This window comes from Brassica napus, chromosome A2 (assembly GCF_020379485.1).
Source record: "Brassica napus cultivar Da-Ae chromosome A2, Da-Ae, whole genome shotgun sequence".
In the NCBI taxonomy this organism is placed as follows: domain Eukaryota; kingdom Viridiplantae; phylum Streptophyta; class Magnoliopsida; order Brassicales; family Brassicaceae; genus Brassica; species Brassica napus.
This window is the reverse complement of record NC_063435.1, coordinates 6,602,962-6,627,233: the sequence shown is the minus strand read 5'-3', so window position 1 is coordinate 6,627,233 and position 24,272 is coordinate 6,602,962. Positions and strand designations below refer to the sequence as shown.

Below are 24,272 nucleotides of genomic sequence, written 5' to 3'. Positions count from 1 at the left end.
CTTTGGTACTCTATTTATTCATAACCAAATTCTTTAGTGCCTTACAGCATCCATCAACATCTGCTTAACTTGCATAAAACATTACGACCTTACTTATATAGATTCTCAATACCTACTCATTACAACCTACTTTTCCTGATGTCCTTCAAACAAAATTTTACTCACCTTAAGAAAATTAGAAAGTGGCTGCTATTTTACATGCAATTTTCCTAATATGATATAGTTTAGGTTAATCATCTTAAGACTGAGACACATTCACTGATGTTAAAAAAATATTAAAAACAATATAAAATAGTGGGGGTCAAAAGAAACTTTCAATATTCTGTTTGATAACGTAAATATGACCATACTATAGTTATATTGGTCAACTCAACTTCATGAAAGAAAGTGTAACTCAAAATACATTAACCTAAACATGAGTTTCATTTTGAAAGAAATTCTAAAACTGATACCGTACATTCTCTTTAATTTATATGATAAACTCTTGTATCCTCACCCTATATATTCTTAGTATCTGTGCATATCAAAATCCATCCTATCTTTTAAGCATAAAAGAAATAAAAAGGACAAGGAAAAAAAAAAGATTAACCAATAAGATGGGAAGCAAAGCTGTTGTCTCAGTCTACTTAATTATTTCACTGTGTGCTGCCATCTTTGTCACTCGTGGAGTAGCTCAAATGCAAAATCCTCAGGCGATTCCAGGACTTTTTCCACCTGGCTTAGTACCTATTGATCTCGTCAAATGTTGGTCGTCTCTCTTTACCGTCCAAGGATGTGTCCTGGCAATCTCCAACTCTTTTTTTTCTGGAAAATTTGAAAACGTTGAAGCGGCATGCTGCAAGGTGTTTTCAACTTTAGATGCAAACTGTTGGCCTCATATGTTTCCTTTGAATCCTTTCTTCCCTCCTCTCCTCAAGGACAATTGTGCGCGTATCACCCCTAACTCCCCTGCACACAACTGAAAGGAACAATGATTGTTCGTCTACAGTTTTAGACTAGTATATTAGCTTCAATGTCTAAGTTTTTCATGTGTGAACTCAATTATTAGGAGAGCCCTATATTTACCTTTTCCTCAATAAAGTGAAATTTTAGCAATATCTACAACTCTTGTCAATGTGTTTTGGTCACATTATACTTCTATAATTACAAATACATCACTAAAAATGGGTTTGTTATCTATCTTCAGTTGGCTATGTAAAATATTATATCGGAAATTAAAACTCACAAAAACACGACTCGAACAAAGATTGAAACATCAAACAAAGTGCATTCAGATAAATTGACGCAAAAGGGATTCAGAAGACTCAAAACGTCGAAAAATATGTCTTAATCGGCCTTTCTCGTCAGTTTATGCAAGGGCAAGAAAAGATAACACATAACTCTAAAATAGACCTATTAATTTTAAATGGTTTGAATTTCACCCTAAGATTTCTGGTCATAAAACCTTTAGATATTCAAAAAGAAAAATCTGCTAACTATAAAAAGATAAAATCAAACATAAGGAGAAAAAGACAACTTTAGTTTGTTATCTTACAGGTACATATATAAACAATGAGTTTTATTACAATACTGATATGAAAGATTGGAAAAAGGATAAATAATTTTTTTATAGAACTCACAAGCATAATATTAAGTTCCCATTCGTATAGCTTTGTTATTTCTTTTTATTCCCAGGACAGTTACTTCCTTTTTCTAGTCCTATCATCATATTCTTCATTACATTAGCCATGCAAATACAACAAGAAAATTATGGCAACAAAGCTTTGGTACTCTATTTATTCATAACCAAATTCTTTAGTGCCCTTACAGCATCCATCAACATCTGCTTAACTTGCATAAAACATTACGACCTTACTTATATAGATTCTCAATACCTACTCATTACAACCTACTTTTCCTGATGTCCTTCAAACAAAATTTTACTCACCTTAAGAAAATTAGAAAGTGGCTGCTATTTTACATGCAATTTTCCTAATATGATATAGTTTAGGTTAATCATCTTAAGACTGAGACACATTCACTGATGTTAAAAAAATATTAAAAACAATATAAAATAGTGGGGGTCAAAAGAAACTTTCAATATTCTGTTTGATAACGTAAATATGACCATACTATAGTTATATTGGTCAACTCAACTTCATGAAAGAAAGTGTAACTCAAAATACATTAACCTAAACATGAGTTTCATTTTGAAAGAAATTCTAAAACTGATACCGTACATTCTCTTTAATTTATATGATAAACTCTTGTATCCTCACCCTATATATTCTTAGTATCTGTGCATATCAAAATCCATCCTATCTTTTAAGCATAAACAAAATAAAAAGCACAAGGAAAAAAAAAGATTAACCAATAAGATGGGAAGCAAAGCTGTTGTCTCAGTCTACTTAATTATTTCACTGTGTGCTGCCATCTTTGTCACTCGTGGAGTAGCTCAAATGCAAAATCCTCAGGCGATTCCAGGACTTTTTCCACCTGGCTTAGTACCTATTGATCTCGTCAAATGTTGGTCGTCTCTCTTTACCGTCCAAGGATGTGTCCTGGCAATCTCCAACTCTTTTTTTCTGGAAAATTTGAAAACGTTGAAGCGGCATGCTGCAAGGTGTTTTCAACTTTAGATGCAAACTGTTGGCCTCATATGTTTCCTTTGAATCCTTTCTTCCCTCCTCTCCTCAAGGACAATTGTGCGCGTATCACCCCTAACTCCCCTGCACACAACTGAAAGGAACAATGATTGTTCGTCTACAGTTTTAGACTAGTATATTAGCTTCAATGTCTAAGTTTTTCATGTGTGAACTCAATTATTAGGAGAGCCCTATATTTACCTTTTCCTCAATAAAGTGAAATTTAGCAATATCTACAACTCTTGTCAATGTGTTTTGGTCACATTATACTTCTATAATTACAAATACATCACTAAAAATGGGTTTGTTATCTATCTTCAGTTGGCTATGTAAAATATTATATCGGAAATTAAAACTCACAAAAACACGACTCGAACAAAGATTGAAACATCAAACAAAGTGCATTCAGATAAATTGACGCAAAAGGGATTCAGAAGACTCAAAACGTCGAAAAATATGTCTTAATCGGCCTTTCTCGTCAGTTTATGCAAGGGCAAGAAAAGATAACACATAACTCTAAAATAGACCTATTAATTTTAAATGGTTTGAATTTCACCCTAAGATTTCTGGTCATAAAACCTTTAATATTCAAAAAGAAAAATCTGCTAACTATAAAAAGATAAAATCAAACATAAGGAGAAAAAGACAACTTTAGTTTGTTATCTTACAGGTACATATATAAACAATGAGTTTTATTACAATACTGATATGAAAGATTGGAAAAAGGATAAATAATTTTTTTATAGAACTCACAAGCATAATATTAAGTTCCCATTCGTATAGCTTTGTTATTTCTTTTTATTCCCAGGACAGTTACTTCCTTTTTCTAGTCCTATCATCATATTCTTCATTACATTAGCCATGCAAATACAACAAGAAAATTATGGCAACAAAGCTTTGGTACTCTATTTATTCATAACCAAATTCTTTAGTGCCCTTACAGCATCCATCAACATCTGCTTAACTTGCATAAAACATTACGACCTTACTTATATAGATTCTCAATACCTACTCATTACAACCTACTTTTCCTGATGTCCTTCAAACAAAATTTTACTCACCTTAAGAAAATTAGAAAGTGGCTGCTATTTTACATGCAATTTTCCTAATATGATATAGTTTAGGTTAATCATCTTAAGACTGAGACACATTCACTGATGTTAAAAAAATATTAAAAACAATATAAAATAGTGGGGGTCAAAAGAAACTTTCAATATTCTGTTTGATAACGTAAATATGACCATACTATAGTTATATTGGTCAACTCAACTTCATGAAAGAAAGTGTAACTCAAAATACATTAACCTAAACATGAGTTTCATTTTGAAAGAAATTCTAAAACTGATACCGTACATTCTCTTTAATTTATATGATAAACTCTTGTATCCTCACCCTATATATTCTTAGTATCTGTGCATATCAAAATCCATCCTATCTTTTAAGCATAAACAAAATAAAAAGGACAAGGAAAAAAAAAAGATTAACCAATAAGATGGGAAGCAAAGCTGTTGTCTCAGTCTACTTAATTATTTCACTGTGTGCTGCCATCTTTGTCACTCGTGGAGTAGCTCAAATGCAAAATCCTCAGGCGATTCCAGGACTTTTTCCACCTGGCTTAGTACCTATTGATCTCGTCAAATGTTGGTCGTCTCTCTTTACCGTCCAAGGATGTGTCCTGGCAATCTCCAACTCATTTTTTTCTGGAAAATTTGAAAACGTTGAAGCGGCATGCTGCAAGGTGTTTTCAACTTTAGATGCAAACTGTTGGCCTCATATGTTTCCTTTGAATCCTTTCTTCCCTCCTCTCCTCAAGGACAATTGTGCGCGTATCACCCCTAACTCCCCTGCACACAACTGAAAGGAACAATGATTGTTCGTCTGCAGTTTTAGACTAGTATATTAGCTTCAATGTCTAAGTTTTTCATGTGTGAACTTAATTATTAGGAGAGCCCTATATTTACCTTCCTCAATAAAGTGAAATTTTAGCAATATCTACAACTCTTGTCAATGTGTTTTGGTCACATTATACTTCTATAATTACAAATACATCACTAAAAATGGGTTTGTTATCTATCTTCAGTTGGCTATGTAAAATATTATATCGGAAATTAAAACTCACAAAAACACGACTCGAACAAAGATTGAAACATCAAACAAAGTGCATTCAAATAAATTGACGCAAAATGGATTCAGAAGACTCAAAACGTCGAAAAATATGTCTTAATCGGCCTTTCTCGTCAGTTTATGCAAGGGCAAGAAAAGATAACACATAACTCTAAAATAGACCTATTAATTTTAAATGGTTTGAATTTCACCCTAAGATTTTTGGTCATAAAACCTTTAGATATTCAAAAAGAAAAATCTGCTAACTATAAAAAGATAAAATCAAACATAAGGAGAAAAAGACAACTTTAGTTTGTTATCTTACAGGTACATATATAAACAATGAGTTTTATTACAATACTGATATGAAAGATTGGAAAAAGGATAAATAATTTTTTATAGAACTCACAAGCATAATATTAAGTTCCCATTCGTATAGCTTTGTTATTTCTTTTTATTCCCAGGACAGTTACTTCCTTTTTCTAGTCCTATCATCATATTCTTCATTACATTAGCCATGCAAATACAACAAGAAAATTATGGCAACAAAGCTTTGGTACTCTATTTATTCATAACCAAATTCTTTAGTGTCCTTACAGCATCCATCAACATCTGCTTAACTTGCATAAAACATTACGACCTTACTTATATAGATTCTCAATACCTACTCATTACAACCTACTTTTCCTGATGTCCTTCAAACAAAATTTTACTCACCTTAAGAAAATTAGAAAGTGGCTGCTATTTTACATGCAATTTTCCTAATATGATATAGTTTAGGTTAATCATCTTAAGACTGAGACACATTCACTGATGTTAAAAAAATATTAAAAACAATATAAAATAGTGGGGGTCAAAAGAAACTTTCAATATTCTGTTTGATAACGTAAATATGACCATACTATAGTTATATTGGTCAACTCAACTTCATGAAAGAAAGTGTAACTCAAAATACATTAACCTAAACATGAGTTTCATTTTGAAAGAAATTCTAAAACTGATACCGTACATTCTCTTTAATTTATATGATAAACTCTTGTATCCTCACCCTATATATTCTTAGTATCTGTGCATATCAAAATCCATCCTATCTTTTAAGCATAAACAAATAAAAAGGACAAGGAAAAAAAAAAGATTAACCAATAAGATGGGAAGCAAAGCTGTTGTCTCAGTCTACTTAATTATTTCACTGTGTGCTGCCATCTTTGTCACTCGTGGAGTAGCTCAAATGCAAAATCCTCAGGCGATTCCAGGACTTTTTCCACCTGGCTTAGTACCTATTGATCTCGTCAAATGTTGGTCGTCTCTCTTTACCGTCCAAGGATGTGTCCTGGCAATCTCCAACTCTTTTTTTTCTGGAAAATTTGAAAACGTTGAAGCGGCATGCTGCAAGGTGTTTTCAACTTTAGATGCAAACTGTTGGCCTCATATGTTTCCTTTGAATCCTTTCTTCCCTCCTCTCCTCAAGGACAATTGTGCGCGTATCACCCCTAACTCCCCTGCACACAACTGAAAGGAACAATGATTGTTCGTCTACAGTTTTAGACTAGTATATTAGCTTCAATGTCTAAGTTTTTCATGTGTGAACTCAATTATTAGGAGAGCCCTATATTTACCTTTTCCTCAATAAAGTGAAATTTTAGCAATATCTACAACTCTTGTCAATGTGTTTTGGTCACATTATACTTCTATAATTACAAATACATCACTAAAAATGGGTTTGTTATCTATCTTCAGTTGGCTATGTAAAATATTATATCGGAAATTAAAACTCACAAAAACACGACTCGAACAAAGATTGAAACATCAAACAAAGTGCATTCAGATAAATTGACGCAAAAGGGATTCAGAAGACTCAAAACGTCGAAAAATATGTCTTAATCGGCCTTTCTCGTCAGTTTATGCAAGGGCAAGAAAAGATAACACATAACTCTAAAATAGACCTATTAATTTTAAATGGTTTGAATTTCACCCTAAGATTTCTGGTCATAAAACCTTTAGATATTCAAAAAGAAAAATCTGCTAACTATAAAAAGATAAAATCAAACATAAGGAGAAAAAGACAACTTTAGTTTGTTATCTTACAGGTACATATATAAACAATGAGTTTTATTACAATACTGATATGAAAGATTGGAAAAAGGATAAATAATTTTTTTATAGAACTCACAAGCATAATATTAAGTTCCCATTCGTATAGCTTTGTTATTTCTTTTTATTCCCAGGACAGTTACTTCCTTTTTCTAGTCCTATCATCATATTCTTCATTACATTAGCCATGCAAATACAACAAGAAAATTATGGCAACAAAGCTTTGGTACTCTATTTATTCATAACCAAATTCTTTAGTGCCTTACAGCATCCATCAACATCTGCTTAACTTGCATAAAACATTACGACCTTACTTATATAGATTCTCAATACCTACTCATTACAACCTACTTTTCCTGATGTCCTTCAAACAAAATTTTACTCACCTTAAGAAAATTAGAAAGTGGCTGCTATTTTACATGCAATTTTCCTAATATGATATAGTTTAGGTTAATCATCTTAAGACTGAGACACATTCACTGATGTTAAAAAAATATTAAAAACAATATAAAATAGTGGGGGTCAAAAGAAACTTTCAATATTCTGTTTGATAACGTAAATATGACCATACTATAGTTATATTGGTCAACTCAACTTCATGAAAGAAAGTGTAACTCAAAATACATTAACCTAAACATGAGTTTCATTTTGAAAGAAATTCTAAAACTGATACCGTACATTCTCTTTAATTTATATGATAAACTCTTGTATCCTCACCCTATATATTCTTAGTATCTGTGCATATCAAAATCCATCCTATCTTTTAAGCATAAAAGAAATAAAAAGGACAAGGAAAAAAAAAAGATTAACCAATAAGATGGGAAGCAAAGCTGTTGTCTCAGTCTACTTAATTATTTCACTGTGTGCTGCCATCTTTGTCACTCGTGGAGTAGCTCAAATGCAAAATCCTCAGGCGATTCCAGGACTTTTTCCACCTGGCTTAGTACCTATTGATCTCGTCAAATGTTGGTCGTCTCTCTTTACCGTCCAAGGATGTGTCCTGGCAATCTCCAACTCTTTTTTTTCTGGAAAATTTGAAAACGTTGAAGCGGCATGCTGCAAGGTGTTTTCAACTTTAGATGCAAACTGTTGGCCTCATATGTTTCCTTTGAATCCTTTCTTCCCTCCTCTCCTCAAGGACAATTGTGCGCGTATCACCCCTAACTCCCCTGCACACAACTGAAAGGAACAATGATTGTTCGTCTACAGTTTTAGACTAGTATATTAGCTTCAATGTCTAAGTTTTTCATGTGTGAACTCAATTATTAGGAGAGCCCTATATTTACCTTTTCCTCAATAAAGTGAAATTTAGCAATATCTACAACTCTTGTCAATGTGTTTTGGTCACATTATACTTCTATAATTACAAATACATCACTAAAAATGGGTTTGTTATCTATCTTCAGTTGGCTATGTAAAATATTATATCGGAAATTAAAACTCACAAAAACACGACTCGAACAAAGATTGAAACATCAAACAAAGTGCATTCAGATAAATTGACGCAAAAGGGATTCAGAAGACTCAAAACGTCGAAAAATATGTCTTAATCGGCCTTTCTCGTCAGTTTATGCAAGGGCAAGAAAAGATAACACATAACTCTAAAATAGACCTATTAATTTTAAATGGTTTGAATTTCACCCTAAGATTTCTGGTCATAAAACCTTTAATATTCAAAAAGAAAAATCTGCTAACTATAAAAAGATAAAATCAAACATAAGGAGAAAAAGACAACTTTAGTTTGTTATCTTACAGGTACATATATAAACAATGAGTTTTATTACAATACTGATATGAAAGATTGGAAAAAGGATAAATAATTTTTTTATAGAACTCACAAGCATAATATTAAGTTCCCATTCGTATAGCTTTGTTATTTCTTTTTATTCCCAGGACAGTTACTTCCTTTTTCTAGTCCTATCATCATATTCTTCATTACATTAGCCATGCAAATACAACAAGAAAATTATGGCAACAAAGCTTTGGTACTCTATTTATTCATAACCAAATTCTTTAGTGCCCTTACAGCATCCATCAACATCTGCTTAACTTGCATAAAACATTACGACCTTACTTATATAGATTCTCAATACCTACTCATTACAACCTACTTTTCCTGATGTCCTTCAAACAAAATTTTACTCACCTTAAGAAAATTAGAAAGTGGCTGCTATTTTACATGCAATTTTCCTAATATGATATAGTTTAGGTTAATCATCTTAAGACTGAGACACATTCACTGATGTTAAAAAAATATTAAAAACAATATAAAATAGTGGGGGTCAAAAGAAACTTTCAATATTCTGTTTGATAACGTAAATATGACCATACTATAGTTATATTGGTCAACTCAACTTCATGAAAGAAAGTGTAACTCAAAATACATTAACCTAAACATGAGTTTCATTTTGAAAGAAATTCTAAAACTGATACCGTACATTCTCTTTAATTTATATGATAAACTCTTGTATCCTCACCCTATATATTCTTAGTATCTGTGCATATCAAAATCCATCCTATCTTTTAAGCATAAACAAATAAAAAGGACAAGGAAAAAAAAAGATTAACCAATAAGATGGGAAGCAAAGCTGTTGTCTCAGTCTACTTAATTATTTCACTGTGTGCTGCCATCTTTGTCACTCGTGGAGTAGCTCAAATGCAAAATCCTCAGGCGATTCCAGGACTTTTTCCACCTGGCTTAGTACCTATTGATCTCGTCAAATGTTGGTCGTCTCTCTTTACCGTCCAAGGATGTGTCCTGGCAATCTCCAACTCATTTTTTTCTGGAAAATTTGAAAACGTTGAAGCGGCATGCTGCAAGGTGTTTTCAACTTTAGATGCAAACTGTTGGCCTCATATGTTTCCTTTGAATCCTTTCTTCCCTCCTCTCCTCAAGGACAATTGTGCGCGTATCACCCCTAACTCCCCTGCACACAACTGAAAGGAACAATGATTGTTTGTCTACAGTTTTAGACTAGTATATTAGCTTCAATGTCTAAGTTTTTCATGTGTGAACTTAATTATTAGGAGAGCCCTATATTTACCTTCCTCAATAAAGTGAAATTTTAGCAATATCTACAACTCTTGTCAATGTGTTTTGGTCACATTATACTTCTATAATTACAAATACATCACTAAAAATGGGTTTGTTATCTATCTTCAGTTGGCTATGTAAAATATTATATCGGAAATTAAAACTCACAAAAACACGACTCGAACAAAGATTGAAACATCAAACAAAGTGCATTCAAATAAATTGACGCAAAAGGGATTCAGAAGACTCAAAACGTCGAAAAATATGTCTTAATCGGCCTTTCTCGTCAGTTTATGCAAGGGCAAGAAAAGATAACACATAACTCTAAAATAGACCTATTAATTTTAAATGGTTTGAATTTCACCCTAAGATTTTTGGTCATAAAACCTTTAGATATTCAAAAAGAAAAATCTGCTAACTATAAAAAGATAAAATCAAACATAAGGAGAAAAAGACAACTTTAGTTTGTTATCTTACAGGTACATATATAAACAATGAGTTTTATTACAATACTGATATGAAAGATTGGAAAAAGGATAAATAATTTTTTATAGAACTCACAAGCATAATATTAAGTTCCCATTCGTATAGCTTTGTTATTTCTTTTTATTCCCAGGACAGTTACTTCCTTTTTCTAGTCCTATCATCATATTCTTCATTACATTAGCCATGCAAATACAACAAGAAAATTATGGCAACAAAGCTTTGGTACTCTATTTATTCATAACCAAATTCTTTAGTGTCCTTACAGCATCCATCAACATCTGCTTAACTTGCATAAAACATTACGACCTTACTTATATAGATTCTCAATACCTACTCATTACAACCTACTTTTCCTGATGTCCTTCAAACAAAATTTTACTCACCTTAAGAAAATTAGAAAGTGGCTGCTATTTTACATGCAATTTTCCTAATATGATATAGTTTAGGTTAATCATCTTAAGACTGAGACACATTCACTGATGTTAAAAAAATATTAAAAACAATATAAAATAGTGGGGGTCAAAAGAAACTTTCAATATTCTGTTTGATAACGTAAATATGACCATACTATAGTTATATTGGTCAACTCAACTTCATGAAAGAAAGTGTAACTCAAAATACATTAACCTAAACATGAGTTTCATTTTGAAAGAAATTCTAAAACTGATACCGTACATTCTCTTTAATTTATATGATAAACTCTTGTATCCTCACCCTATATATTCTTAGTATCTGTGCATATCAAAATCCATCCTATCTTTTAAGCATAAAAGAAATAAAAAGGACAAGGAAAAAAAAAAGATTAACCAATAAGATGGGAAGCAAAGCTGTTGTCTCAGTCTACTTAATTATTTCACTGTGTGCTGCCATCTTTGTCACTCGTGGAGTAGCTCAAATGCAAAATCCTCAGGCGATTCCAGGACTTTTTCCACCTGGCTTAGTACCTATTGATCTCGTCAAATGTTGGTCGTCTCTCTTTACCGTCCAAGGATGTGTCCTGGCAATCTCCAACTCTTTTTTTCTGGAAAATTTGAAAACGTTGAAGCGGCATGCTGCAAGGTGTTTTCAACTTTAGATGCAAACTGTTGGCCTCATATGTTTCCTTTGAATCCTTTCTTCCCTCCTCTCCTCAAGGACAATTGTGCGCGTATCACCCCTAACTCCCCTGCACACAACTGAAAGGAACAATGATTGTTCGTCTACAGTTTTAGACTAGTATATTAGCTTCAATGTCTAAGTTTTTCATGTGTGAACTCAATTATTAGGAGAGCCCTATATTTACCTTTTCCTCAATAAAGTGAAATTTTAGCAATATCTACAACTCTTGTCAATGTGTTTTGGTCACATTATACTTCTATAATTACAAATACATCACTAAAAATGGGTTTGTTATCTATCTTCAGTTGGCTATGTAAAATATTATATCGGAAATTAAAACTCACAAAAACACGACTCGAACAAAGATTGAAACATCAAACAAAGTGCATTCAGATAAATTGACGCAAAAGGGATTCAGAAGACTCAAAACGTCGAAAAATATGTCTTAATCGGCCTTTCTCGTCAGTTTATGCAAGGGCAAGAAAAGATAACACATAACTCTAAAATAGACCTATTAATTTTAAATGGTTTGAATTTCACCCTAAGATTTCTGGTCATAAAACCTTTAAATATTCAAAAAGAAAAATCTGCTAACTATAAAAAGATAAAATCAAACATAAGGAGAAAAAGACAACTTTAGTTTGTTATCTTACAGGTACATATATAAACAATGAGTTTTATTACAATACTGATATGAAAGATTGGAAAAAGGATAAATAATTTTTTTATAGAACTCACAAGCATAATATTAAGTTCCCATTCGTATAGCTTTGTTATTTCTTTTTATTCCCAGGACAGTTACTTCCTTTTTCTAGTCCTATCATCATATTCTTCATTACATTAGCCATGCAAATACAACAAGAAAATTATGGCAACAAAGCTTTGGTACTCTATTTATTCATAACCAAATTCTTTAGTGTCCTTACAGCATCCATCAACATCTGCTTAACTTGCATAAAACATTACGACCTTACTTATATAGATTCTCAATACCTACTCATTACAACCTACTTTTCCTGATGTCCTTCAAACAAAATTTTACTCACCTTAAGAAAATTAGAAAGTGGCTGCTATTTTACATGCAATTTTCCTAATATGATATAGTTTAGGTTAATCATCTTAAGACTGAGACACATTCACTGATGTTAAAAAAATATTAAAAACAATATAAAATAGTGGGGGTCAAAAGAAACTTTCAATATTCTGTTTGATAACGTAAATATGACCATACTATAGTTATATTGGTCAACTCAACTTCATGAAAGAAAGTGTAACTCAAAATACATTAACCTAAACATGAGTTTCATTTTGAAAGAAATTCTAAAACTGATACCGTACATTCTCTTTAATTTATATGATAAACTCTTGTATCCTCACCCTATATATTCTTAGTATCTGTGCATATCAAAATCCATCCTATCTTTTAAGCATAAAAGAAATAAAAAGGACAAGGAAAAAAAAAAGATTAACCAATAAGATGGGAAGCAAAGCTGTTGTCTCAGTCTACTTAATTATTTCACTGTGTGCTGCCATCTTTGTCACTCGTGGAGTAGCTCAAATGCAAAATCCTCAGGCGATTCCAGGACTTTTTCCACCTGGCTTAGTACCTATTGATCTCGTCAAATGTTGGTCGTCTCTCTTTACCGTCCAAGGATGTGTCCTGGCAATCTCCAACTCTTTTTTTTCTGGAAAATTTGAAAACGTTGAAGCGGCATGCTGCAAGGTGTTTTCAACTTTAGATGCAAACTGTTGGCCTCATATGTTTCCTTTGAATCCTTTCTTCCCTCCTCTCCTCAAGGACAATTGTGCGCGTATCACCCCTAACTCCCCTGCACACAACTGAAAGGAACAATGATTGTTCGTCTGCAGTTTTAGACTAGTATATTAGCTTCAATGTCTAAGTTTTTCATGTGTGAACTCAATTATTAGGAGAGCCCTATATTTACCTTTTCCTCAATAAAGTGAAATTTTAGCAATATCTACAACTCTTGTCAATGTGTTTTGGTCACATTATACTTCTATAATTACAAATACATCACTAAAAATGGGTTTGTTATCTATCTTCAGTTGGCTATGTAAAATATTATATCGGAAATTAAAACTCACAAAAACACGACTCGAACAAAGATTGAAACATCAAAAAAAGTGCATTCAGATAAATTGACGCAAAATGGATTCAGAAGACTCAAAACGTCGAAAAATATGTCTTAATCGGTCTTTCTCGTCAGTTTATGCAAGGGCAAGAAAAGATAACACATAACTCTAAAATAGACCTATTAATTTTAAATGGTTTGAATTTCACCCTAAGATTTCTGGTCATAAAACCTTTAAATATTCAAAAAGAAAAATCTGCTAACTATAAAAAGATAAAATCAAACATAAGGAGAAAAAGACAACTTTAGTTTGTTATCTTACAGGTACATATATAAACAATGAGTTTTATTACAATACTGATATGAAAGATTGGAAAAAGGATAAATATTTTTTTATAGAACTCACAAGCATAATATTAAGTTCCCATTCGTATAGCTTTGTTATTTCTTTTTATTCCCAGGACAGTTACTTCCTTTTTCTAGTCCTATTATCATATTCTTCATTACATTAGCCATGCAAATACAACAAGAAAATTATGGCAACAAAGCTTTGGTACTCTATTTATTCATAACCAAATTCTTTAGTGCCCTTACAGCATCCATCAACATCTGCTTAACTTGCATAAAACATTACGACCTTACTTATATAGATTCTCAATACCTACTCATTACAACCTACTTTTCCTGATGTCCTTCAAACAAAATTTTACTCACCTTAAGAAAATTAGAAAGTGGCTGCTATTTTACATGCAATTTTCCTAATATGATATAGTTTAGGTTAATCATCTTAAGGCTGAGACACATTCACTGATGTTAAAACAAATATCAAAAACAATATAAAATAGTGGGGGTCAAAAGAAACTTTCAATATTCTGTTTGATAACGTAAATATGACCATACAATAGTTATATTGGTCAACTCAACTTCATGAAAGAAAGTGTAACTCAAAATACATTAACCTAAACATGAGTTTCATTTTGAAAGAAATTCTAAAACTGATACCGTACATTCTCTTTAATTTATATGATAAACTCTTGTATCCTCACCCTATATATTCTTAGTATCTGTGCATATCAAAATCCATCCTAGCTTTTAAGCATAAACGAAATAAAAAGGACGGAAAAAAAAGATTAACCAATAAGATGGGAAGCAAAGCTGTTGTCTCAGTCTACTTAATTATTTCACTGTGTGCTGCCATCTTTGTCACTCGTGGAGTAGCTCAAATGCAAAATCCTCAGGCGATTCCAGGACTTTTTCCACCTGGCTTAGTACCTATTGATCTCGTCAAATGTTGGTCGTCTCTCTTTACCGTCCAAGGATGTGTCCTGGCAATCTCCAACTCATTTTTTTCTGGAAAATTTGAAAATGTTGAAGCGGCATGCTGCAAGGTGTTTTCAACTTTAGATGCAAACTGTTGGCCTCATATGTTTCCTTTGAATCCTTTCTTCCCTCCTCTCCTCAAGGACAATTGTGCGCTTATCACCCCTAACTCCCCTGCACACAACTGAAAGGAACAATGATTGTTCATCTACAGTTTTAGACTAGTATATTAGCTTCAATGTCTAAGTTTTTCATGTGTGAACTCAATTATTAGGAGAGCCCTATATTTACCTTTTCCTCAATAAAGTGAAATTTTAGCAAAATCTACAACTCTTGTCAATGTGTTTTGGTCACATTATACTTCTATAATTACAAATACATCACTAAAAATGGGTTTGTTATCTATCTTCAGTTGGCTATGTAAAATATTATATCGGAAATTAAAACTCACAAAAGCACGACTCGAACAAAGATTGAAACATCAAACAAAGTGCATTCAGATAAATTGACGCAAAAGGGATTCAGAAGACTCAAAACGTCGAAAAATATGTCTTAATCGGCCTTTCTCGTCAGTTTATGCAAGGGCAAGAAAAGATAACACATAACTCTAATATAGACCTATTAATTTTAAATGGTTTGAATTTCACCCTAAGATTTCTGGTCATAAAACCTTTAGATATTCAAAAAGAAAAATCTTCTAACTATAAAAAGATAAAATCAAACATAAAGAGAAAAAGACAACTTTAGTTTGTTATCATACAGGTACATATATAAACAATGAGTTTTATTACAATACTGATATGAAAGATTGGAAAAAGGATAAAAAAAATTTTTATAGAACTCACAAGCATAAGATTAAGTTCCCATTCGTATAGCTTTGTTATTTCTTTTTATTCCCAGGACAGTTACTTCTTTTTTCTCGTCCTATCATCATATTATTTATTACATTAGCCATGCAAATACAACAAGAAAATTATGGCAACAAAGCTTTGGTACTCTATTTATTCATAACCAAATTCTTTAGTGCCCTTACAGCATCCATCAACATCTGCTTAACTTGCATAAAACATTACGACCTTACTTATATAGATTCTCAATACCTACTCATTACAACCTACTTTTCCTGATGTCCTTCAAACAAAATTTTACTCACCTTAAGAAAATTAGAAAGTGGTTGCTATTTTACATGCAATTTTCCTAACATGATATAGTTTAGGTTAATCATCTTAAGTCTGAGACACATTCACTGATGTTAAAACAAATATCAAAAACAATATAAAATAGTGGGGGTCAAAAGAAACTTTCAATATTCTGTTTGATAACGTAAATATGACCATACTATAGTTATATTGGTCAACTCAACTTCATGAAAGAAAGTGTAACTCAAAATACATTAACCTAAACATGAGTTTCATTTTGAAAGAAATTCTAAAACTGATACCGTATATTCTCTTTAATTTATATGATAAAATCATCACCCTATATATTCTTAGTATCTGTGCATATCAAAATCCATCCCAGCTTTTAAGCATAAACGAAATAAAAAGAAGAAGGAAAAAAAAAGATTAACCAAGAAGATGGGAAGCAAAGCTGTTGTCTCAGTCTACTTAATTATTTCACTGTGTGCTGCCATCTTTGTCACTCGTGGAGTAGCTCAAATGCAAAATCTGCAGGCGATTCCAGGACTTTTCCCACCTGGCTTAGTAGCTATTGATCTCGTCAAATGTTGGTCGTCTCTCTTTACCGTCCAAGGATGTGTCCTGGCAATCTCCAACTCATTTTTTTCTGGAAAATTTGAAAACGTTGAAGCGGCATGCTGCAAGGTGTTTTCAACTTAGATGTAAACTGTTGGCCTCATATGTTTCCTTTGAATCCTTTCTTCCCTCCTCTCCTCAAGGACAATTGTTCGCGCATCATCCCTAACTCCCCTGCACACAACTGAAAGCAATAATGATTGTTTATCTACAGCTTTAGACTAGTATATTAGCTTCAATCTCTAAGTTTTTCATGTGTGAACTCAAATATTAAGAGAGCCCTCTATGTAGCGTTTCTCAATAATTGAAATTTTAGCAATGATTATTTTTTAAAATTTATCTACAACTCTTTTGAATGTGTCTTGGTCACATTATAGCTGCATAATTACAAATACATCACTGAAAACAGATTTGTTATCTATCTTAAGTCAGCTAGTCATGTAAAATATTACAACAAAATTTAGAACCCACACAAACACGCTCTAACAAGATTGAAACACCAAACGAAGTGCCTTCATATAAATTGACAAATGGGATTTAGAGGTCTCAAAACCTCGAAACAATTATATCTATATATCCGCTTTTGCTGTCGGTTTATGCAAGAGAAAGAAAAGATATCACGTAACTCTAATTAAATATATTAATTTAAAATGGTTTGGACTTCACCCTAAGACTTCCGGGCCTAGAACCTGTAGATATGCAAAAACGAAAATCTGCTAACTATAAAAAGATAATACAACACATAAGGAAAAACACTTCTTTAGTTTGTTATCTTACACGAACATATATAGAATATGAGCTTTATTACAATACTGATATCAAAGAGTGTCATAAGCATACCTTTTTTTTTAACTTACAAGCATACTATTAAGTTTCCACTCGTATAACTTTGTCATTTCATTGTTTACCAGGACAGTTATTTCCTTTTCGTCGTCCTATCATCATATTCCTCATTATGTTAATACAACAAGAAAATGATGGTATACAAAGCTTTGGTATTTTGGTGACATATACGAGAAATCGGGATGTTACAAATCATCTCTATTCACAGAGCGTAATGCCTCCGTTACGCACCACAATAGGTTTCATGACGTCTCTCGAATCAGAACCGAGATGTCATACCAAGTTCTGATACCACTTGTAACACCCCGAGCGCTCATGGCTAATGGGCCATCCACATCTGCTTACTCGGACTGTGGGTCCCTTCCGTGCAACAACTGAAGGCCTGAAAGTCTTGTTTACTAACTCTGCAATCACCACATGACCTTTCCCCGTGTTTTGACCTCACTCACACGATATCGCGGATCTATTTCGGATAAGTCACCCATCCTTTCACTATTCCAGTTCAAACACGTTTAACTTTGGAATTCTAAACGGATATGTGCCCGAAAAAATATAAACACTTTGCATAGGTAACCAAATCATTGCTCTTAATCATTTATATATATCATAAATCGCGATGTTACAGGTATATTAGTCAACTCCACTTGATGTAAGAAAGTGTAACACGTAATACACTAAACCTAAACATGAGTTACATTGTGAAACAAAGTTAACTGATATGTTCTCTTTAATTTATCTGATAAAATTTTGCATCTTCATCCTATATATTCTAAATATCTGCGTATATCCAAATCCATCCAAGCTTTTAAGCATAAACAAAAGGAAAGGACAAGGAAAAAAAGATTAACCACGAAGATGGGAAGCAAAGTTGTTGTCTTAGTCTACTTAATCTTTTATCTGTGTGCTGCCATTTTTGTCACTTGATGAGTAGCTCAAATGAAAATCCGCAGGCGATCCCAGGAGTTTTCTTTCACCTGGTTTAGTACCTGTTGATCTCGTAAAATGTTGGTTGTCTCTCTTCAATGTCCAAGGATGTGTGTTCGCAATCTCCAACTCATTTTTTCTGGAAATTTTGAAAATGTTGAAGCCGCATGCTGCAAGGCGTTTCAACTTTACATGCAAAATGTTGGCCTAAAAAAAAACTAAACTATGGTTTGAGAGGCCTCAAAACGTCAAGACAGTTCTAATTTTTATCTGGTCTTTTGGTCTGTGCAAGTGAAGAAGGAAAAACAACATAATTCCAAATAAACTTGCTTAATAGAAAAAGATAGATTAATACAAATTTAACAACCATAAAAGAAAATATAGCTTAATACATAAGAATAAAAATTCAATTGTTTCAGATAACTTTCTGTTTTTTTTGTGTTAGATGAATGGTCTCGATCATATCAGATACATCCAAGCTAAATTTCTATCCTCAGTAGAACCAGAGAACGAGAAGGCAAAAACAAGTTCTATTGATTCTTTTTAGTAGTGGGAGTGAATGATGACGATGATTTAGAGCTCTGAATCTGATCATCTTTAGATGTTTTGATTATAAACAGAAGCGTCTCCACAAGCATCGCCAAAACTAGTCCAAGTATCCCACCAGCAGCACTCTGAAATCCGAAAACACAATGATTCAAAAAGCACACTTAATCCTGAAATCTTTCCAGAATTTGACAAAATGATTTGACAAACAAAACATACCAAAGCGGGGTTGCGGTTGAACAAAGCTCTGAAGGAAGCGTACCCAACCAAATATCCAGTGAACATGGTAAGACCAACGTGTAAACCTATAGAAACGAGTTTTCAAACAAAAAAAAAAAAAAATCTTCAGTGACCTATTTGTGTAATACATTTTGGCAAGAAAAGTTATCAAGAAGTGAGTAAAAATGATTTACCAAAACCGAGCTGGTCTTTGTAAGAAGAGAAAGGCTCTTCGACTTGTTTCCTAGGTGTAATATCTTTAACAAGCTCGGCATACTCCTTCCTCTCTGCTATGTCTCTCAGCTTAAGCAATCTCAGCTTCAGTTCTTCACTCTACCAAGAACAAAAATCAGATCAAATTAAACATATATCTCACAAAGAAACCAAAAGCATCCTCGAACGCATTCAAACATAGAAAGAGTAACGATCATTTCCTTAATTATGCTTCATTACTCCCATTAATCAAACAGAAATGCATACATATTTGGATTTCATTATGAATCAGACAAAACACAGCTGTGTTCATCCCTATCAAATTATGATTCCTTCATTGTCGGATTGTCCGAACAGAATCTAACTAGGCCAATTTTCGCCGGATTCTAGCCCAGCCCCAGAAAGATAAATCGAAATTGGATTAAAATGTAAAAATTCGAGCTTTCATATACTACCTTTTCTCTCGGTTTGGGACTGGTGAAGACGAAACCGGAGCCGGAGAAAAGTCCCAACAAGTCCGGTCGGGTCGAAGGATCGGATCCGGTCCATATAGCGCGGAGCAATTTGTACGGGACGGTGTTCCTTGAGCGCAGATCAGAAGCGATATCTCTGAGCTCCTCGGAGAGGCGATGATCATCGCAGGCCAACGTGAGAAACGACCGCATCGGTTCAGTGGCGGAGAGGATCAGGCCAGAGGCGTTTCTCGGGTCGGGTTGATCCATCTTTTGATCGGATTCAGACGGGTTTCAGTTTCTTCGCTAGTTATAAGGCCATGTTTCTCACGCGCTCTGGAACATCTCGTGGTGAGAGCAGTAACACGTGAGACGTGGGCTCCGTTTTGGGCTTTATTGAATTCGTTGGATCGGATATGAGTAGGGTCGGGTAATCCGGTCTAAAAGTAGTAAGCATCTCTTACGTGGAGTTACCCTATCACGTAAATGGATTACTCTTGGCAGTCCTTTGGAATACTCGTTTGGATTTGGATATTATTGTTCGTATTTAGAATTTTTGGCTTCATTCGAATTTGATAATAGGACAATTGTCAATAATAGCACTTTTAGAGTTTTTGTAAATATCCATAATATCCTTAATTTAAAATTAAATAAACAAACAAAAATAAAAAAAATTAGAAAAATGAAAAAAAAAAAAATTTCAGATTCGAAATTTTTTATAACTTTCTTTTTGCAATTTTTTTTCGAAATTTTTGTTTTTATTTTTTTTTTCAAATTTTCTTTTTATAATTCAAAAATACTTTTTGAAACTGTTTTTAAACTTTTATTTTTAATTTTTTAGTATTTATTTTTTATTTTATAAAATTTTAAACCCTAATTCCAAAACTTCACCCCTTAACTCTAAACCCTAAGATTTGGATTAATTAACTCAATGAGTATAAATGTATATTTACCTTTTTAATGAAACTTATCTTTGTGCCTTTGAGCCTAAAATACTAGTTTGAGAACAAAAACTTGGTTTGGTGATATTCTAGTATTTTTCTCAATGATATATGTTCAGGTTGACTTTAGTTAATAATACTTTTGAGTTTTGACTGAAGAATAAGAAAATCCATTTTAGATCAACTCATTTTTAGATTGGCTACTAATATATTAGGTACATAGTAAATTAAAATGAATGTACGTTAAATCTGTTCAAAAAATGAATATTAATTAAATATTTAAAATACTTATTTAAATTCTCATTTCACATATTAATTCAGATTTTTGATTATCTATACCGATTATTTTTAAAAGCTTTTCTGGTTTTTGGGGTTTCAAATTATTTTGGATACTTTTTTATGTCGAATAAGTGGTTTTGGTTCGGATTCAATTTGATTGGTGGGTGCATAATCACACGGCAGTAAAAGTTTGGGGACGATCTTGTAAATAAGAAACTTTACGATGGTGGTTTGACAAAAATGAGTCAGCACTATATTCTTCTTCTATTCTGCATCGTCACCTCTTCCACTTCTCTTCCTTCCCCTAGAAAATTCCGCAAACCCTAGAGGAAAAAAAAACATAGAGAGAGAGAAACACAGTTGATAAGATTTCTAGAGAGAGAAAAAAAATCCTCTGAATCTCTCTAATCTCATCGCAGCATTTTTTTTTCCATTGTTGCGATACGAGATCCCCGAATGAAAACCTAACGATCTATTAAAAGATGATTTCGAATCCAAGCCTATTGTCGTACACATGCATCGCGAAAGGAACCGTCGTCCTCGCCGAGTTCGCTTCCAAGGAAGAGCCAGGAATCGAAGACGTGGCTTTACGATGCATCGAGAACACGCCTCCTCACCATTCAATGTTCTCCCACACAGTTCGCAATAAGACCTACACGTTCGCGATCGATGACGACTCCTCCTTGGTCTACTTCGCTATCACGGACGAAGCCATGGAGAAGCCTGAATCATTCCGGATCCTGAACCGGCTGAGATCGGCCGTTGATGGATCCGACGCCTTGATGGATCCTTCTCCGCGTTGTCTCCAAGCGAAGATGGATCCGGTATTCGCGGAGATCGTCGGCGGTGGTGGTGTGGATGTGGATTTGGAACTGGACATGGACTTGGTCGTGGCGAGGGAGAGTCGGAATTTGAGTATTGATTCCACGAAAGGGAGGAGAGCGGCTTTGATGCCGCTTCTGGGGAAGCCGTTGAAGGCGTTGAAGAAGAAGAAGAGGTTGTTGCATGCGGATGATTCTGGTGACGTTGGTGTGGTCGATACGGCGTCGGAGAAGAAGGTTGATTTATGCGGGAACGGGAACGGTGGAGTGTTGCGCAAGGAACTGAGGAATGGGTTGTTGACGGATCATCATAAGGCGAAACAGATGTGGAAGAAACATGTCTGGGTGGTGCTGATGTTCGATTTCTGCATCTGTGCTGTTCTGTTCGGAATCTGGCTTTGGGTTTGTCAAGGTTTTCAATGTGTCAATGGGTGAAGTAATGTACATCTAATGTTTTCAATCTGCATCAACATTTTTTTTCACTTTCATTCTTTTGCGTCTTGGTTATTCGTTTTCTGGATCGAATCTGATCCCTTTTTTTTTTTTAATCTTCTTTATTTTTAAGATCACAGAATGTGTTGTTTACAGGAGGTTGACTCTCCTGGGTTTACATGTTAGTGATATGTTCATTGTACTGACAAGCAACATGTGTTTGTTGTATTGTATGTCTCTTTCTCGTTTTTCTTTTGTTTTGTATTCCCCCATAACTTGTCTGCTGTGTGATTGAACGTGGGTCGCACAATAATTGATGACAAATAATAGACAGTCACACATTAAATATTAGTACACTGCATCTATGGTCGGTGTATTTTAAAATTATTATTCCAAAAATGAGATTGGTTCCAGCAGTTAGATTTATGAATCTGTAACAGTCTATGGAAAACCTGAGCTATCATCCGCTCTCTCTCTGTAGAGAGACCTCCATTCACGATGCTTGCTGGACCGAATATCATAGGTTGGTGCTTGTGTTCATGACTCTGTGATACTGAAGCTCTACCTTCTAACACATCTTCTGCAAATGTGGCACAAGTGATTGGTTGCGCTGGTCTAGAGTACTGTACCCTCGCAGCAGCATCTCTGTGCCAGGTTTCAGCTTTCTTTATGCCATCATCAAGAGCATCCCGAGAAAACTCATCCTCTCCATTTTCTTAGTTTGCATATGCTTATCAAAGAGTCATTTGCCTTGTAAAGAAAGAAAGCAATACTTTCAACTGTTGTTCCTTGATTGGAGAGACTCTATTAAGCATTTCCATCATAGCAATAGCCTGAAATGAATCTTAACCATCAGATAAAGCCATACAACACATAAGATTTTAGCAAACAAAAATGATTTAGAAATAACACAGAGCGTAACAAAACAGAGGACGAACATCTCTCTCTCTCTCTTCTTCGCTGTCAACATCTGTAATATCTTCTTCTTCTTCACCAGAACCAACCGGAGTTGACAAGGTAGCAGCTTTAGTTAAAGCAATGTGCCAACTCAAAACACACACACAAATCTAATACAAACCCAGTTTCAGACTCCACATTAGTCTTATAATAATGGATGCTGTTTGACCTAAATTGAATACGTGAAGAAGTGATATCATTTTGATAGATTCCAATATACATATACTTACGTTTGGACATGCAAAATACATTATGTACATAAAGTAAATATACATAATACATCAGTTTATATGTGTGCATGAAAGATGAAAGCAGGGGAAGGCGAAGAGGCAGGAGATGCGCATGATTCTCCTAATTTTCGCACTCCTGTCTACACAAAAGTCGCTACAAACATAACTGTCACAACGACAAAAGAAAAAGAGAGAGAGAGTGATTAAACAATGAAAGAGCTAGCTTTGACTTCTTCACACCCTAAGCCAAATTGACCGTTTGTCCATCAACACGTCCTCATCAATACGTACTCGTCAACGTCCATTAGGATTTTACCCAAACAATACAAATCTCAAAACTCAAAAGACTAACTGCCTCAAAACAAACCATGTGTGGTATGATAACGCTGAAATGCCCACAAAATGTAACGTTTTGTAACCTAATCGTTAATCATACTCTTATCGTCAGATTTTCATATATTGAAGGGATTTGTATTATTCCAGAGTTGTTATCTCGTTTTCAATTATTAACAAACAAAAACGTCATACCTTCCCTCGTGAACAAGAAAGCACACAAAAGAGGAGAGTTACATTTATTTAATGGGCTTTTTTCAAAATCAACCTAAAATTTGGAGTCAATTCCAAAACCAACCTCTTTTTTTTTGTCATTACTATTCATCCTTGAAAGTTCCAAATCCTCCTTATGTTTTTCAATTATTTACCAAAGTGCCATTATTAAATAATTATTTAATAATTTTGAAAATGAGAAAAAACCTATTACACCCTAAACATTTCTTCTTATTTACAACAATACCATTATCATCAATTTTCCA

The 24,272-nt window shown here is 33.6% G+C and overlaps 9 protein-coding genes across 9 annotated transcripts; 8 read left to right on the top strand and 1 right to left on the bottom strand.

The window, feature by feature from the left end:
- The first annotated feature begins 191 nt into the window (after positions 1-191).
- On the top strand, positions 192-1,355 carry LOC125585267. The gene has a single exon (XM_048754017.1). It carries the CDS (start codon positions 474-476, stop codon positions 960-962), a length of 489 nt encoding a protein of 162 aa, XP_048609974.1. The 5' UTR covers positions 192-473; the 3' UTR covers positions 963-1,355.
- Positions 1,356-3,420: 2,065 nt separating this feature from the next.
- LOC125585261 lies at positions 3,421-4,483 on the top strand. Its single transcript, XM_048754008.1, has one exon. The coding sequence runs from the start codon at positions 3,994-3,996 to the stop codon at positions 4,480-4,482; it is 489 nt and encodes a 162-aa protein (XP_048609965.1). The 5' UTR covers positions 3,421-3,993; the 3' UTR covers position 4,483.
- Positions 4,484-5,856: 1,373 nt separating this feature from the next.
- On the top strand, positions 5,857-6,633 carry LOC125585262. Its single transcript, XM_048754013.1, has one exon. It carries the CDS (start codon positions 5,875-5,877, stop codon positions 6,238-6,240), a length of 366 nt encoding a protein of 121 aa, XP_048609970.1. The 5' UTR covers positions 5,857-5,874; the 3' UTR covers positions 6,241-6,633.
- A 597-nt stretch (positions 6,634-7,230) lies between these two features.
- Positions 7,231-8,087, top strand: LOC125585257. The gene has a single exon (XM_048754001.1). The coding sequence runs from the start codon at positions 7,513-7,515 to the stop codon at positions 7,999-8,001; it is 489 nt and encodes a 162-aa protein (XP_048609958.1). The 5' UTR covers positions 7,231-7,512; the 3' UTR covers positions 8,002-8,087.
- Positions 8,088-8,699: 612 nt separating this feature from the next.
- On the top strand, positions 8,700-9,830 carry LOC125585258. The gene has a single exon (XM_048754004.1). The coding sequence runs from the start codon at positions 9,394-9,396 to the stop codon at positions 9,757-9,759; it is 366 nt and encodes a 121-aa protein (XP_048609961.1). The 5' UTR covers positions 8,700-9,393; the 3' UTR covers positions 9,760-9,830.
- A 2,678-nt stretch (positions 9,831-12,508) lies between these two features.
- Positions 12,509-13,467, top strand: LOC125585255. Its single transcript, XM_048753998.1, has one exon. It carries the CDS (start codon positions 12,791-12,793, stop codon positions 13,277-13,279), a length of 489 nt encoding a protein of 162 aa, XP_048609955.1. The 5' UTR covers positions 12,509-12,790; the 3' UTR covers positions 13,280-13,467.
- Positions 13,468-14,610: 1,143 nt separating this feature from the next.
- On the top strand, positions 14,611-15,037 carry LOC125589142. The gene has a single exon (XM_048761447.1). It carries the CDS (start codon positions 14,672-14,674, stop codon positions 15,035-15,037), a length of 366 nt encoding a protein of 121 aa, XP_048617404.1. The 5' UTR covers positions 14,611-14,671.
- A 3,644-nt stretch (positions 15,038-18,681) lies between these two features.
- Positions 18,682-20,165, bottom strand: LOC125585254. Its single transcript, XM_048753992.1, has 4 exons — positions 19,804-20,165; positions 19,330-19,468; positions 19,136-19,221; positions 18,682-19,044 (listed from the first exon to the last, which is right to left on the bottom strand). The coding sequence occupies exons 1-4, from the start codon at positions 20,068-20,070 to the stop codon at positions 18,901-18,903; spliced, it is 636 nt and encodes a 211-aa protein (XP_048609949.1). The 5' UTR covers positions 20,071-20,165; the 3' UTR covers positions 18,682-18,900.
- Positions 20,166-21,320: 1,155 nt separating this feature from the next.
- On the top strand, positions 21,321-23,064 carry LOC106419351 (phytolongin Phyl2.2). The gene has a single exon (XM_013860125.3). The coding sequence runs from the start codon at positions 21,503-21,505 to the stop codon at positions 22,274-22,276; it is 774 nt and encodes a 257-aa protein (XP_013715579.2). The 5' UTR covers positions 21,321-21,502; the 3' UTR covers positions 22,277-23,064.
- Positions 23,065-24,272: the final 1,208 nt, after the last annotated feature.

Coding starts and splice junctions, on each gene's coding strand:
- LOC106419351 (XM_013860125.3), top strand. CDS start 21,503: ATGATTTCGAATCCAAGCCTATTGTCGTACACATGCATCGCGAAAGGA.
- LOC125589142 (XM_048761447.1), top strand. CDS start 14,672: ATGGGAAGCAAAGCTGTTGTCTCAGTCTACTTAATTATTTCACTGTGT.
- LOC125585255 (XM_048753998.1), top strand. CDS start 12,791: ATGATAAACTCTTGTATCCTCACCCTATATATTCTTAGTATCTGTGCA.
- LOC125585267 (XM_048754017.1), top strand. CDS start 474: ATGATAAACTCTTGTATCCTCACCCTATATATTCTTAGTATCTGTGCA.
- LOC125585257 (XM_048754001.1), top strand. CDS start 7,513: ATGATAAACTCTTGTATCCTCACCCTATATATTCTTAGTATCTGTGCA.
- LOC125585262 (XM_048754013.1), top strand. CDS start 5,875: ATGGGAAGCAAAGCTGTTGTCTCAGTCTACTTAATTATTTCACTGTGT.
- LOC125585254 (XM_048753992.1), bottom strand. CDS start 20,070: ATGGATCAACCCGACCCGAGAAACGCCTCTGGCCTGATCCTCTCCGCC. Junction 19,469..19,803: donor GTCCCAAACCGAGAGAAAAG/GTAGTATATGAA, acceptor TGTTCTTGGTAG/AGTGAAGAACTGAAGCTGAG. Junction 19,222..19,329: donor CAAAGACCAGCTCGGTTTTG/GTAAATCATTTT, acceptor TCGTTTCTATAG/GTTTACACGTTGGTCTTACC.
- LOC125585258 (XM_048754004.1), top strand. CDS start 9,394: ATGGGAAGCAAAGCTGTTGTCTCAGTCTACTTAATTATTTCACTGTGT.
- LOC125585261 (XM_048754008.1), top strand. CDS start 3,994: ATGATAAACTCTTGTATCCTCACCCTATATATTCTTAGTATCTGTGCA.